Source organism: Felis catus, chromosome B3 (assembly GCF_018350175.1).
Source record: "Felis catus isolate Fca126 chromosome B3, F.catus_Fca126_mat1.0, whole genome shotgun sequence".
NCBI classification, from domain to species: Eukaryota; Metazoa; Chordata; class Mammalia; order Carnivora; family Felidae; genus Felis; species Felis catus.
This window is the reverse complement of record NC_058373.1, coordinates 69148904-69164886: the sequence shown is the minus strand read 5'-3', so window position 1 is coordinate 69164886 and position 15983 is coordinate 69148904. Positions and strand designations below refer to the sequence as shown.

Here is a 15983-nt window from a genome sequence, read left to right as displayed (position 1 = left end):
CTTGCTTCAACCATCAACAGACATACAATAATTCAAATAAGGGACAGAGTTAGTGAGGTCAGAGGGTGCTACTGAAATCCTAGGAAATGAGAATTCAGAATAGCCAGGGCTCCTATAGCCAGGAAAGCTTAATGCAGACAGAGCCAAGGCTTCTCATTCAGCTGGAAAGCCACTGGTTACTTGGCAACATCCCTCAGGCTTTGGTCTCCAAACGGGTTCTTCCAATAACTCTTTCTCAAAGCTCACGTTATCTATAAATACCCATGCTATTCCTTTATTTCCAAGGGGAAAAAAAAGACAAAATTTAGATAGTGATTTGTAAAGAGTTGCTTCTTGCCCTTTTTATCTTTAACATGACAAAACAACACCAAGGAAAGAAAAGACTAATGACAGGAAGGTGGCAAAGGCTAATAATAGGCATTGCACCCTGTGAGGAACTGATGATCGCTTGCTAGTTAATGGATGATGTGGGAGGGAAAGCAAAGATAAAGCTACTCTGACTAATACCTGCTATATTGTGAAATGACTCTGAATAGTCATCATCATCATAATCATAATCATAATACTATGAAGTTTTAGAGCAGTACTCATCTCTGGAGTTTGAAGCATTCCCCCCTTCAGTCTTCTAAGGATTTGTATATCCTTGTAAGTAGGACTTCCACATCTTTATTCCCTAGATAGTGTTTACCTTGTGTTTTCTCTAGGTCACTGGTATATCTGCACTGAATCCAACAAGCTGAGCCCTAGGATGGTAAACTAAGGTAAACCACTAACACTCTAGTGGTTACTATGTTTGTGTTCTGGGTCCCTCTATACATTTTAATTCATTTAATACTCCCAGCTACTTTTAGGGGTTGTGCTATTATTATTAACACTCATATGTACAGAGGAGGAGATAGGAATGGTGAGCTTAAGTGGCAGAACTGTAAGTCCCACCCAGGCAGCCTCCAGAATGTGTGCTCTCATCATTACAAAAGAGTCCTTAGTGTGGATTAGAGCAAGTGGTCTCCCCACCGGGGTAGCTAGACTTCCCACATGATACTACAGTTCCTGGGGACGAAGAGAGGGCCACAAAGATAGGAATATATGTTTGGGACTCTTCCCAGGAGAAGATGGCTTAGTGTATGGCCAAGGAGACTTCCTACTTACGAAACAAAATGTAATGAGAAAAAAGATGTGGTATAGTAGCAACAGAACCAGACTTAGAAAGCCAAAAATACTATGATTCACATGAATATATAAAGATTCATATAACTATAGTAGTGTCTGAAGATGGCCCCCATGAACTATGTCTCCTTGTATTCACGCCCTTGTGTGGCTCCCCCTCATCTCCTGTGCAACCATGAATCTGGGCTGACCCTGTGACTTTCTGTAAGCACCAGAAGGCAGCAAAGTGACACTGTGACAGTTCTAGGCCTAAGCTTTAAAAAGGCTAGCAGCTTCCATTACTGTGCTCTTTTTGGAAAACCCCAAGCCGTCATATGCAAGAAGTCCAGCTACCTTGCCAGAAAGAGCATACAGAGAGGCCAAACGGAAGGGGGAATGCTCTGAGTCTATACGGAGAGAGAGGTCCAGCTGCCCCAGCTGAGCCCAGCCTTCCAGCTGTTCCCTTGACAACACTCCAGGTGTGAGAGTGTGCCATCATGGACAGTCCAGCCCAGCTGACAGATAGTTGCTGACACAGCTGCCTTCACACAGAGCAGCGGGATTGCTCAAATGTGCCCAGCCAAGTCACAGAATCTTAAAAAGTGATTGTTATTTTAAATGACTAAGGTCTCGGGAGCATTTGTTACGCAGCCCTACATAGCTGAGACAGTAATCCATCAGTAAGTTTACTTCTGACATCTGAAGTAGTTAAAAACCAATAGATTTTGAAAGGTGAAAAGCATTTTTATAAAATTCCAACATAAGTTCCAAGATCAGAAGCGGCTCTCATTACTAGCTGCATGTGTGACTTAGCATGATGACTCTAATCCTATGAAATTCAACAGGAAGTATCTGAAAAGGGACTCCCGGAGTAAGGCTTCTTACAGTAGGGTGTGAATACAGATCACCCAGGAGGGCATGTTGAGTCGTAGCTTCTGAGGTAAAAGGCCAGGGGTGGGGCAAGATTCTGCAGTTCTAACCAGCTCCCCGGTGATGGCACTGCCACCACTCTCTGAACCTCAGGCTACAATCAAAGTCCTGGAGAATAAAGGGCTCGCTGGGTTCAAAATGATGCATCTTCCCCAAGGAGTCAGATTAGATTCAGAGTAGCCAGCAACTCACCTTCAGGCAGTAATAGCCCACCACACAGACCAAAGAGATGATGGTGTGGATAATGGCCAAGGCCCGCAGTGCTGGCGCCATATACCCAGTGCTCTCCTGTAGGACAAAGAACACCATCGCTTCTTCCTCTTCCTCATCATTAAAGGAATTCCACAGGTTTGCAACGTCCTCTGTCTCTTCTTCTAAAGGCTCTTCAGTGACCTGGCCCAAGACACACACTTTCTTACAAACATCAGAAAGTACCTCTGCCAGTGGGCTCTCCCCCCATTTTTTCAGACTGCTAGCATATGCTATACACATGGTAGTAATGCAGCATTATTTGCTGAGGGAATGAGGTTTTAGGTAAGTTATTCCTAGGAATCTCCAATGTCTATCATAACTACAAAGAAAATTTCTGAGAGACAAATACTATCTCTTGAAAAACAAAAAAAATTATGAGAGCTGGGGTGCCTGGGTGGCTCAGTCGGTTAAATGCCCGACTCTTGATCTCAGCTCAGGCCTTGATCTCAGGGTGGTGAGTTCAAGCCCCGCATTGGGCTCCGTGCCCAGCGCGGAACCTACTTTAAAAAGGAAGAGGAGAGCTTTACTACATGTGCTATGATCCCTATACCACAGGAGGTAATTTCTGAAATGCCGTGGCCTGGGAGGAGGCGAAGACACGAACGTGCACATGCACAACTGCGTGCGCGTGTGCTCGCACATAGTCGACATTTTTTCATTCTTTTTTAGATGCCTTTGACATGCATGCCTTCAACTGCCATTCTTACACAGATGGCTTCCAAATGTACACCTGTGAGGCTTTCCATCTGCATTTCCAATGCCTGCTGGCTACCTTCCCCTGGATGACTGTCTGCAGTCACTTCAACCTCAGTATGTTTAAAGCCAAGCTTTGCTACACGCCCCTCTACAGATTTCCATTTTTCTTCCACAGGCAAAGTGCCGGACTATAGGCAAAGGAAAGCCATTATTAGTTCAATCTAGTGGCAGGTTGATGTAGATTAAAGCAAGGTTTATACAAATCAGATTGATGGTTTCAGATAAGGAGGGAGAGAGGCAAAAGTTAGAGTAGCCAGTTAAAGGCTATGTCAGGAATTCAGGACCTAGCATTCATTTATTCATTCCACTAACATTTATTATGTGCCTATGGTCTACAAGACCCACTTAGCAATGTTCAAAATCTTTATTTATCCTGATTAGTCTCTTTTCCCATATCCCCAAACCAACTACTGTTAATTCTTCCTTCATAATAGTTCTAACATATGGACCAATTATAATGGCTTTCTGTTACCTTATCCTTTAAGGAAAAAAACCTTGTATTTACTATTCATTTTGAAATGCATTATAGTGCCTAATACAGGGTCTAGAATATAGTAGGCACCCAACAAATATTTGGAGAATTTATTAAGTAATGACTAGAACAAGCCTAAACTATGGAGATGACGCCCTAACTGGCCTTCCTTGCAAGCAGTGTCTCCATTCCTCCAAATGTTAAAGACCATATCCTTTTTGGAAGCCAGTGACTTAGAGATTTCCTTAGATATTAGAATTTCTGCTCTAATTAAGGGGATAAGTTCTATTCTGATTTTAAAAAAGTATATAGTATAGTGAGCAAATAGCCCCTAAATGCAGTATCACCTTGTAAAAGAGCAGGATGAAGTTGATAGCGAAGGCTACAAACAGAGCGAGGAACCTCAGGTTGTAGAAATTCCTGGCCAGGTAATGCTGAAAAGGAAAGGACAGGCAAAAGTAGAAGAGTTCTGGAAGGGAAAGAGACCTTCCTTCCCTCCAACAGGAGACCTTTTCTGGTTAGAAATTTACACGGGACTGGCCCTACTCCTTGGTAACCTCTGTACTAAGACAGTGCTGGACTTCTTATGACTTATTTGGGGAGAAACAGGAGCCATTGATTTAGAAAAGTGGCTCAGAATAATGCTAAAAGGAACTCTGCCCTGGTTTACCCCTCAGGGAATCAAAAGCCTAAACAGGTCACTAGCAGAAGACCAAAATGCTGCTGTTAGGGTGCGTGAGTGCATGCGCACTCTATGCAGACGGTAAGTCTATTTAGAAATGAGTTTTCTATGTCCACAGAAGAGCCTTGCAGCTCCCACCCTGGATGTAGCCAGTCTGTGGCCTAAAGTCTTTGTCCCCTTGCAAGTCACTGCCTCTCCCTCTCCCTCTGCCTCTCCCTCTCAAGGTAGCATTCCCATTGCCATCTTCCCTAGAAAAATCAGCACTTGGGGGCACCTGGGTGGCTCAGTCAGTTGAGCTTCTGACTTCGGCTCAGGTCACGATCTCACGGTCTGTGAGTTCAAGCCCTGCGTCGGGCTCTGTGCTGACAGCTCAGAGCCTGGAGCCTGCTTCAGATTCTGTGTCTCCCTCTCTCTCTGACCCTCCCCCATTCATGCTCTGTCTCTGCCTTAAAAACAAATAAAAATTAAAAAAAATTAAAACAAAAAAAGAAAAATCAGCACTTGAGGACTGGAATGATAGCAGTTTGGGAAAAGCTCTCAGTCTCTCTGTGTAGGAGGCTCTCACCAATGGTGTTGGGGAAGGTGTTGTCCTGACCATCAGCAGCTGCACCTCAGTGGGCAGTTTGTCAGAGAAAGGACATTACAAGCTATGCTGAGGGCTGATTGCAGGTGGAATAACAAAGCTTCCAAGGAGTAACAGGAGAACCTAACATAAGAATATTCTTTCTGCATCCCAAATGGTCTGGCCGCTTCTGAGCTCTGGACTATGACAGGCTAAGTGAGCACATAACACACGAGAGCTCACTGGCAGAGAGCACAGGGCATCCAGTGCTGGGTAGAAGGGCTGGAGCACTTGGCTTTCCCCAGGCTAGCCTCTTTTCCTTTTCCTCCAACACAAAAGGAAACAACAGATGAATGAGAGAAGAAAAGGAATGAGAAAGACAAGGAAGCATAACGAAGCAAACAGTGAAACAGCATCAGTGACCACTCGTCTGAGGTCTGCACCGGGAGCATGGCCAGGCTGGAGTGCTTACCAGTAACTTGGTCTGATAGATTTCCAGCCCTTTGAAGAAATTAGCCATGAAGGCTTCAGGCTTCTCAACTTTCTGGCCCCGTCGCCGCTTCTTCTTCTTTGTCACTTCTGCCCACAGGGCGTCAGCTTGCTCTTCCTCCTTGGCCGTACCCTCCTTCTCCCCATCTTCCATGCTGTACGAACAAGAAGCCCACTCAGCACAGAAGGGCAGCAGGGGGCCTGGCCCAGAGAGGGAGACTACATTAAAAAGAAATCTTGTAATTACTCCTTGAGGGTGGGAACCTCAGGTCTGTATCATTCCACAATGCCTGGATGTCAACTTTGCATTTAATGAGCTGTGCCCACTTGGATGAGTCACAATCATGGGCATGTGTCAGTTGTAAATATGTTTGTAGTCTTCTTAAATTCAGCTAAACATTTTTTTTAACCTTCAGAAAAGCTGTCTTTAAAATTTTTTAAATGTTTATTTTTGAGAGAGAGACAGAGCATGCATAGAGGAGGAGCAGAGAGAAAGAGAGAGACACAGAATCCGAAGCAGGCTCCAGGCTCTGAACTGTCAGCACAGAGCCTGATGCAGGGCTTGAACTCACGAACCACAAGATTATGACCTGAGCTGATGTCGGACGCTTAACCGACTGAGCCACCCAGGTGCCCCGAGTCCTTTACTTTCTTAGACTGCTGGAATTAGTAATAGTACCTTTCTTCTAAGCTTGTGGTAGGAATTAAGTGAGATGCTGTATAAGAGAACTTAGCACAGACCCTGGCATGTAATATGTATTCAGTATCTTAGCACCACCATCAGCATTATACAAAGTTGCTAAGTGTGGGTATTCAATAATTTGTTTGGCGCGATGGTGAAATCCTGGTCTATTGGTGCAATCACAAAGTTAACAAGACCAACAGAATGTGTTTCTTATATAGCTGGGGTAAAAAGAAGTATGTCCAGGACTTGTACAGTATGTGTTTCCTGCATTAAGGGAAATTGAGTTTTCTACCTACCATTGCAACAGAACAGTGGGTGCTATATCAAGAGCTATGTGCTGTAGCACCTCAAGTAGACGAAGCTACCAAGAACTTACTCTGTCTTCTCAGGCTCCACTTTTCCTTCTGCTTCATGTGATGCTTTCATTTCTGCTGCCTAGACAAAAATAACAATCAGGTAAATTTTCCTCAAGTTAAAGAGATCATGGTAATGAGCCATATATGGCATTGGCCATTTTCATCTCCTTGGTCACAAGTCCTCATGGCTTTCTCTCTTCAGAATGTCTCTGCTCTTCTCAGGATCACGGGACAGAAGTGTCCTGCTACGCATCAAGCTACTCTGGAGAAATGCCAACACAAAGATTTCAAACTTAACAACTCAGGTGTCCTTATTATTCAAGTCAGAGACAAAACCTGTGTTAGGACCCCATGGCCCTGGTCCTACTGCCCCACGTGGTCAGGGTGAGATGGGACACAGATCACACCAGGTCCAATCCAGAACCTGCTTCCACCAGGTTCCTGCCTTGTCTTCAATCCTCTTAACCACCACAATCCCTCTGAATGGTGACCATGGCACTTAGAATAAAATTTAAGCTCCTCACTGAGGCCTGCAAGGTCTATGTGATCACGGCCTTTCTCTCCATCCTTGTCTTGGACCCACTTGACTTGTTTACTACACCCAAGCACCCGGACCTCCTTTTCTTTCCTGGTACATTTCAAATCCTTCCCTGCACCAAGGCCTTCACACAAGCCATATCCTCTGCCTGAAGTATGACTACCCTCGTCTTTCCTGTGCCTGTCACCCTTCAGGACTTGGTTCAGATGATGTATTTTCAGAAGTCCCTTGGCCATCCTATTCATACCAGGGCCCACATTCACTTTGTAACACATGACTTTGTTCCTATCTTTCATCATGTGTCACAAGCAATAATTATTTTATTGATTTGTTGTCTTCTTCCACTAGAAGTTAAGCTGTTTTAAAGCAAAAATTTTGGGGGCGCCTGGGTGGCTCAGTTGGTTAAGCGTCCGAGTTCAGCTCAGGTCATGATCTTGCAGTCCGTGAGTTCAAGGCCCGCATCGGGCTCTGTGCTGACAGCTCAGAGCCTGAAGCCTGTTTCAGATTCTGTGTCTCCCTCTCTCTCTGACCCTCCCCTGTTCATGCTCTGACTCTGTCTCAAAAATAAATGAATGTTAAAAAAATTTAAAAAATGTTTTAAAGCAAAAATTTTGTCTCTCTTGTTAACCAATGGATACCCATACACTAAGAATACAGCCTGGCATGTAGTAAGCCAAGAATGAATTTCTATTATGTATCAAACTCTGTCTGGGGCCTGGGGCTACATCAGGGACCAAAACACAGTAAATAATTTTGCACCAAGGCCTATGGCTCTGATGCTTCCATCCCTGACTCTCCAAAATTAGGTGCGAGTTTTCCCCTATACATTTTCTTCACCTGGCATTCCTCCTTCCTAACATTTTTCATGCTTGTACTGACTTCCACAATGTCCTTTTTTCCCCACTAAATTATAGGGATGATGCACTTCTCATTCACCATTGTATCCTCAGAGTCCAAAACAGTGAGAAGCACATACTAACTATTTAATAAATACTAACGAAATGAATGAATAAATGTTGTCTTTGGGCTCTGATGTCTTTGTACTTCTCTCCACATTGTTTTTAGGGCCAGAACGGTGCTGTGAGTTGGATGCTGCAGTGGAGGGGAACACCCAGAACCTTCCATGACCAAGGGGACTCTGAATTACTGTTATTCCCTTAATCTAGTCAAGTGATCAAAGTCCAAATTGGATAGTGGGTGCATCTCAAAAATAAAAATGATGCTAAATCATATGATATCATTTGGACCTTTTGGGACACTGCAGAAGTCTCAAAAGAAAGGTCTCTCCTTATGCTTTGTAGGTTTCTCCCACTATCCGAAAGTTTGCTTTATACTTCACTTTTATGAAAGACCTCCATCAGTACCTGTTGATGCTAAGTGAAAGAAATCCAGAAAGGATTTTTGCTTTTATGAAATGATAAACTTTTCTTTGCTTTATGCCATTTCTGCTTACAAAAGGTTTTTACAGGAACGCTCTGATTTGGATAGTGAAGGAAACCTACACCTAGTTTTCTATGCTTTCGGTTCACTGAAGAAACCTGTATGCCATGAGAACTAATCTTCTAACAAAGATGTGGAAGGCCATCAGGTGTGAACTCTACAATGTCAGCTGAAGACCACTCAGCAGCAAGACCCTGAGACAACCATCTGAGTCTTGCTTTCCCCAGACCTGGAAACTGCAAGATCAGGATATGGGAGAGCTGGTATCTGCACGATGTTTTCCTGGGGAATTGGTATCAGACCTGATTGCAAGTCTATTTCTGGGCGTAAATAAAGAGGACAGAACAACTTATGCTTACCTGTGCTCTCCTTTTCTTCTGTACAGTACTCTCTAGTGTAGGGGGTTCATCCTTGCCAATAATCTCAGAGAGATCACCCAAACCCACTTCAGGCCCATGCTTTAAGCCACCTTCTTTCTTTGAGCGGAATCCAAAGAGATCTGACATGATATCTGCATCTCCTTTCTCACCCTTGACGAAGTGGACTAGTTCTGGTGTAATACCTGGCTCAGTCACCTCTGCCCGCTCAGCCTCCATGGCATCGTCATGGATACCGAACTGGGTTGGGTCAGGCATGTCACCCAGGATCTTGGTCACTCTGATGTTCTTTGCCCCTTCCACTAGGCCCCCTCCAAACACTGTGTTCCAGAGGATCTGAAAGATTCCTCCCAATATGGTGAAGAACAACTGGAATAGCCCCACAAATAACATCCAGAAGAAAGAGAAGAACACCTTCACCAGCTCCTTCACGGTCATCTTCTTCACCTTCCTGTACTGCTTCCTGAAGTTCTTCAGGGTTGCCTTCTTCAGGAAGTTGGCAACGTTTTTCTTCACTGAGGCACAGGCCATGGCAAATGCAGAGGCAGACTCAAAAGACTTGTCATCCTCCTCTTCCCCCTCAATTTCTAACGTGTAAGAAGAATCTTCATCTTCCTCCTCCTCTTCTGGCCTTTCGGCTGAGTCAGATTCAGAGATCTGAGACGCTAACTGCATTTCAAAGATGGTATCCTCACAGAAGTTCACAAACAGTTCCATCTTTTCTTGCTCTCCACCTTCATTGACCACATCAAAGATGAACTGCCGCTTAGATTCCTTCACTTGGGGCTTCTCCCACTGGGTTCGACTGGATTCACTGATCTCAAAATAAACGCGCTCAATTTTCTTGGCCCCACCCATGATCTCAATACGTCCTAGGAAGGGTTCGAAGTAATTTAGTACACTTTCCGCTGGGTCCAATAGGCACTTAAGGCGAGAATCATTTGGCATGTGTTCGGAGAGATTTGTCAATAACACTGCCACATTAAACCCTATGTCCTTGGCCGGCTCGTGAAACCGGTCTACAAAATCAATGTAATTAAACATATCATTCTCATCAGCTTCTGCGCATGAAAGGAGAAAGTCAATCTCTGACTGTGTGTACTGTTTTTGCCCTTCCATGGCCTTCTGGAATTCTTTTTTGGAGATAATCCCTTTACCATCTGGGTCATATTCTTTGAAGGTGTCTGAGCTGGTTAGGTCTTTAAGTTTCAAGAACATGTCAAAGAATTTCAAGATCATTTCTACATTGGTAGATGACTCTACCAGCGTGTCAACCATCTGCTTGCCAATAGTTCCATTTACCACATTCCCTGTGAGGCAGGTTCAAAAAGACATACAAATATATAAATAAACCCAAGTCATCATGTAACTGGTCAGGTAGCTACCTCTAGAAGAGTTGTATGTCCAATGAGTCGGCTCTTTTCTGACCGTGATGGTTTAGAAATGGGTAGGACGGAGCAGCAAGCCATAAAGACTACACCACTAGGAGCCAAGGGGGAAGAAACAAAGGGAAGAAGGAGATGGCCACGCCAGTGCCTTTTATCTGGCCTGGGGCCTGGGAAGTGGTTTCATTATCAGATTATTGGGGACACATAGGGATAAGTGGTGCCCCCTTATCCCCTTAGACCTAGGAGGGTGCCCAACTAGATGGCTGGCATACACACTGGCAGCCAGATGTACTGAAAAGCAATGGGGAGAGGGAGAGGATAGGGTAGAGCAAAGCTTGGAGGTTTTCCCCAGTTCATTCTGGCTTTCCTATTGATATAAAATGAGTTGGTTTCAGGCTCTGTCCATCAGACCATGTGCCCCTCACTCATTGTTTTTGTTTCTGAAAATTTGGCTTTCTAACCAACGTCATACGGCATCAATGACCTGCCAGAAGGACAATCTGCGTGATTAGTACGGTTAGTGCTCAGACCAATTACAGTTGTGTGAATGCCTAGTTATACCAAACAGCCCAACCTTCCAGGAGGGACAGAAGCATCACCACCATGTCCTGAAGGAGATCCAAGAGTTCCTTCAGCAGCTCGATCTGATTGGAATCCTAGAACAGAAACAGGAGATACCCCTGAGCTATCTGATCCCTCAGCAAAGTATAGGGCAGTGAGCAAGAGCCTGCTCTGGAAAGGTTAGGTGAAGGTTGCATCCATTGTGAATGTGGACGTCGTATCATCCACTGTTTGGAGCAATGGGGAGGCTCACTGCTGCAGGACTCATCCAAGAGAGCTCTTTTAGTTTCCCTTTTATCAGCACAATGTGGCAGAGACACCACTTGTTGTCCAAAACTATGGAACAACCCAATCCACTGAAGAGGCATCAGTTATCTCTCGAGTGCATGTTGTTCTTTTGTACAATAATACTGGCGAATTATCAGGTGAGCTTTTGGGGAATACTACTGCAGTCCAATTAAGGTGTCAAGGTTATAAACACCAAGTGGGTTCTCCTTTCTTTCTGGATTAATTTAGGGTCTCCTGATTCTAATTGGTGGTGATCTGGCTGCCACTGGTCCCTTAAAATGTTATATAATTGAGGCTATTCCTCTGGATGGTTTTGATACTAGTCTGTTTGGTTTTCACTTCAGCATTGCAGACGGGGCATTGCCAAGTTACCCCTCTGTTTTCAACTCTATGTCACAGAAGGAAAATAATCCTTGGAAGATAGGAGGTGGGCAGTCTCAGGGTGAGATTAAAAAATGCATTCTGGGCCACACTTCTTGTACAAACTCTCTCACAAATACACAGTTCTTTGTCTAGTCTTTCAATCAGAAGGATTGCCCCCTCTTTGGCGTGGGTCATAGCCATACACAGAATATCACAGAAGTGTGGAATATTAAGAGCTGGAAGAGACCTCACATCATTTGTTCTAATTCCCAACATTTCATAGATGATGGAACCAAACACCAGGAAGGGGGAGTGACTTCCTGAAAGTCACCAGTGAGGAGGTTGCAGGGCCAGGCTCCCGTCTCCAGAGCCTCTGCACTGCACTGCCCTGGCTGGGCTGACAGGAGTGGACCTATTACTGCCAAATTAGCAGCGCTCCCAAGAGCTCTCTCCTCCCATTAAGGCCAGAGTCAAAAGGGGAAAAATGAAAGGGTTAAATAGCACATTCCAGAAGAGAGGAGGCAGATGTGACAGCCTTGAAAATTTTAAATACACATTACTTAAATTAATGCTGCAAATGTTACTCTAATCAGCCTGAAACATATCCTGAAGTTCTCCCTCATGGGTTGCCATGGAGAGAGGTGATCGACAACCACATACACTACATTTATTTGTTCATAATAAATGCTCTGAGCGATTCTGATTCATCTTGCCAGAGAGATGGGGAGTGAGAAGGAAAGGCAGAGACGGGGAGGGAGGGGAAGCCAAGGTAAGAAAGAAGGGATGTATGAATTACAGAGACATGCAGACATTTGACAGACCCAGACAGGGCTGATAGATTGTCATAAATTGACAAAACAGTGACGAGGAAGCATAAAGGATTAGCATCATAAAAAGCAAGTGTTGAGGCAATTATGAAAGGACAGTTTGGTGGGACACAAGGAAGGAAGCTGCATCCATGCAAAACCTGTCTGGGCCCCCCCCACCCCCACCCCACCCCACTCCCCAGGCATTTCTTCCTGTATCCCATTGAAGCCTCAGTTTTAAAAGTGAGATCTAATCTGCAAGGCTTTTCTAGCCATTTGATCAAGCAGCCACATCCACACAGGGGGGAATACCAAGGGGTGGGGACTGATTTCACATTTCACACCAGTGACACAGCAGGGAAGGGCCACAGTACCTGAGAGAGTTTCATCTGCATGTTAGCAAATACGTGCAGGAAGCCGACCACTGCATCCCACAGCCTGCTGTGAGCCAGGCTCTGTTGGTTCCCAATGCAAGGGCCCTATGGAAAGGAGGGCATCCTTATTTCACTTAAACATTATGAGCCGCTCTGCAACTTGCCCTAGTAAATGCATATGACACCTGCTTCTATTAGCAGATAGCTCCTTCCAAAAGGCATCTATTTTGTGGGTCAGTATTTTCCCAAGGTATTCCTTTTTGCCCCCTACTGTAGGAACCTAGACCTACAAAACACCACTAGGAATTTCACAGTGCAGTGATTTTCAGATATTTTTGTGTTAGCTTCAGAATGCGTTCTTCAAATAAAATACTACAATGAAGAACATGATTTAAGAGTTAAACGCTCTGGTTGATACAGGACTGAAAACCCGTCCTGCCCACCTCTCACCTACACCTTGGCCTAAGAGGGATTCTGAGGAACTTCAGGCTTCCACAATTTGAAAAGCAAGCCCTACTGTTTTCAGTCAAAGCTATACATAAAATGCATGATCACATAGCTATCAGGTAAAAAAAAATGTGGATAATATCGCTAATGTTCAACTGCCTTTAGGGTCTTCATATCATTAACGTAAACTTTAGATGGAATATCATCTCTACCTTTTCTGAAAGCCAAACATAGAGGGATGACTTCATTCCCAGTTTGCATTTTCCGGTAATAACCTTTCCTCTTTTTACATTATTGAATCAACACTTAAAAAAATAAACTGTTTGGAATTCTTCCACATGGGAGATTTGTCTATTCTTTCTTATATATTTAGTCATTTATTCACATTAATATGGACTTCACATCTTCATCTTCTGCTTTGGGTTATCATCCAATACTACTTTATTTATTTTGTCACTCAAATTTTTCCAGTTTCGGCCACTGGGAGCTCTTTCAGTTGGCTCCTGTGTCCCTTGGACATAACCCCATCTTTTTTTTTTTTTTTTTTTTTTTTGCATTTCCTTGCACCATAGGATTCTCCAGGCTCATCTGATAGATTTCTTGCCCCAGCACTTGGACCAGCCCTTTCTCCAAGAAGCCTGGTTCCTCTCACTGGAGAATGGTATTAGAAGCCATTAGAAACCAGCTAGTTGTGTTTGCTTCTACTGCGATGTCATTACTTTAAGGCCCTCTCAGCTGACAGACCAGCAGGTATTTGTGTATACAAAATATATAGAAATGTTTCTATCTGCATTAGTATTAAGTTGAGCATGAACTTAGCATACTGATGTAGCCAACTCTAATGCATTTCCACTGGGGTCATCTAGCTGCTTCTCCTTGTGTATATGTAACCTTCCATTCACCAGGGGGAAACCTTGCCCCTGACATTTAATGACTGCTCACTTCCATTATATATGTAGAATGGGTACAGAATTATGAACACAAGAAAAACTTTAGCAACTAAAGTGTTCATGTACAGTTCCTTTTGCCTTTGGTCTTACAGTCTGTATTCATTTCCAAAGTTTCTTAGGTCAGTATCTTATTCCCCACCCCTTCAGGGAGATCATTTTTTACATTTTTTTATACACTTAGATTCTTCTGTCATTTTCTGCCTTCATTTCTCATTATTCACTCTTCCTTATAGTTTATTTTGTTTTTATCCTTTAACTCATCTCCAAATCACTCTTCAATAATAAATTTCCAAAAAGAACACATGTAGCATCTAAAGTTCTAGAAAAGCCTTGGCAGAATGTCCAGGGGAGAGGGCAGCACAAGAGATATTGCCTGCCTTCCTAAGTCATCTAAGCTTGTTGAAAAAATCATCGTTCGTGTGCATTTGGTGTCTGATCCGTAGAAGCCCCTAGATTATTTTTGGAACAAAACCAGCTGTTGTAAGGAACTTACATTCACCAAAAATAAGCTTTTTTTTTTTCCCTTTTGGGTTAAGTGCTCCAAGGGAAATTCTGAAGATTAGAATGGGTTCCACAGAGAGCAAATCAAATGCCTGTCAAATCTGTTCAATGCCCTTCACAGGTATTTCACATTCTGTCACCCTTCAGATCAGTCACCTGCTTCTACCTTTTTCTCGCCATGTTCTTACAATCCTTGAGTAAAACAAGGGCTGATCTCTCCCTTAAAATATTCCTTTTCAAGTTGATAGTTCTGTATGTAGTTTAATAAGCAAATATAATTGGAGTGTGCTGGTTGGCTCATGAGATGGTTTTTAAAATATATCTTGTGGGGCGCCTGGGTGGCTCAGTCGGTTAAGTGGCCGACTTTGGCTCAGGTCATGATCTCGCGGTCCGTGAGTTCGAGCCCCGCGTCGGGCTCTGTGCTGACCGCTCAGAGCCTGGAGCCTGTTTCAGATTCTGTGTCTCCCTCTCTCTCTGACCCTCCCCTGTTCATGCTCTGCCTCTCTCTGTCTCAAAAATAAATAAACGGTAAAAAAAAAAATTAAAAAATAAAATAAAATAAAATAAAATAAAATAAAATAAAATATATCTTGTATTACATCCTAGAGGACTATGATATGGTTACTGATATCATAGAAAATTATGCCTGAGTACACCCTGTTTTTACAGTTGTTAGACCACTGTAGGCAATGACCACAGGCTGTTGTAAACAGCGAAAGAACACTGCAAGATCTAAATGTTCAACTTGAAGTTCATTTCTAGACTTGACTGCCACTGGACAGAGTTTATGTGCTGCTAAGTTACCTTTTCCATAGAGTGAATTTCTGAGAAACTAGTAGGCTGACATAAATTCTGTTTTTGATCTAAAGACTCAGGATAACCCCATTTATACCTTTATTCCTTCATTCTATCAATTACTCCACTCCATTCTCCATGCTTACTGAACACCTAGGATGTGCTGCTTGTGCTAGAAATGAAGAATTTTAGGTTGAATGAGAAATTTTCTGCCTGCAGCAATTGATACAGGACTGAAGGGAAAGGTCCAGAAGGGAAAGGAAAACGTAACTAGTTAAATGCAGAGTAGGACAACGCTATGACTAGGTCACAGAGAGGGAGATTAACTATAGCTTCTCATAGAGGGTAGTGCTGTTGGGAGTACTCCCGTACAACTGGCTCCTATCTGTCGATAAATATTGTCAGTGCTAGGGCCAGATGCACAGTCCATATATGCATCCAAATATTCTGTGTGGGGTACAGAACATGGGAATGTTAAAAATGTTCTGTTTTCAGGCATGCATTCCATAGCACATACCTGGATGTATTCTGTAAGAGAATTGAAAATCTGCTTCGTGACTGCCAGAGCTTTGGAAAAGTTGTGCTGTCCAGATTCATCAATGATGTCCTTCCCTGAATAATACCAGTAGAAATCACTGATTGATTCCTAAGAATAAACAAGTAGAGTTTAGTATTTCTCAAATTTCAGTCCGTGATGCTAAACCCAATGCTCAGGAAGAGTACAAGAGAATCCTACATTTTTATGACCTCTTTGTAGAGATAGAAACCCAGGACTCGGGCCACCTGGGTGGCTCAGTCAGTTAAGCATCGGACTTCTGCTCAGGT

The 15983-nt window shown here is 43.5% G+C and overlaps 1 protein-coding gene across 1 annotated transcript in view; it reads right to left on the bottom strand.

The window, feature by feature from the left end:
* RYR3 (ryanodine receptor 3) overlaps positions 1 to 15983 on the bottom strand; it is a 455720-nt gene that overhangs the window by 18426 nt on the left and 421311 nt on the right. The window contains exons 87-94 of the mRNA XM_045059588.1: positions 15676 to 15804; positions 12466 to 12570; positions 10648 to 10729; positions 8668 to 9995; positions 6351 to 6409; positions 5273 to 5444; positions 3904 to 3990; positions 2269 to 2469 (exon numbers count right to left, since the gene is read on the bottom strand). Of these exons, the coding sequence (XP_044915523.1) occupies positions 2269 to 2469; positions 3904 to 3990; positions 5273 to 5444; positions 6351 to 6409; positions 8668 to 9995; positions 10648 to 10729; positions 12466 to 12570; positions 15676 to 15804 (2163 nt within the window). The remainder of the gene's footprint in view (positions 1 to 2268; positions 2470 to 3903; positions 3991 to 5272; positions 5445 to 6350; positions 6410 to 8667; positions 9996 to 10647; positions 10730 to 12465; positions 12571 to 15675; positions 15805 to 15983) is intronic.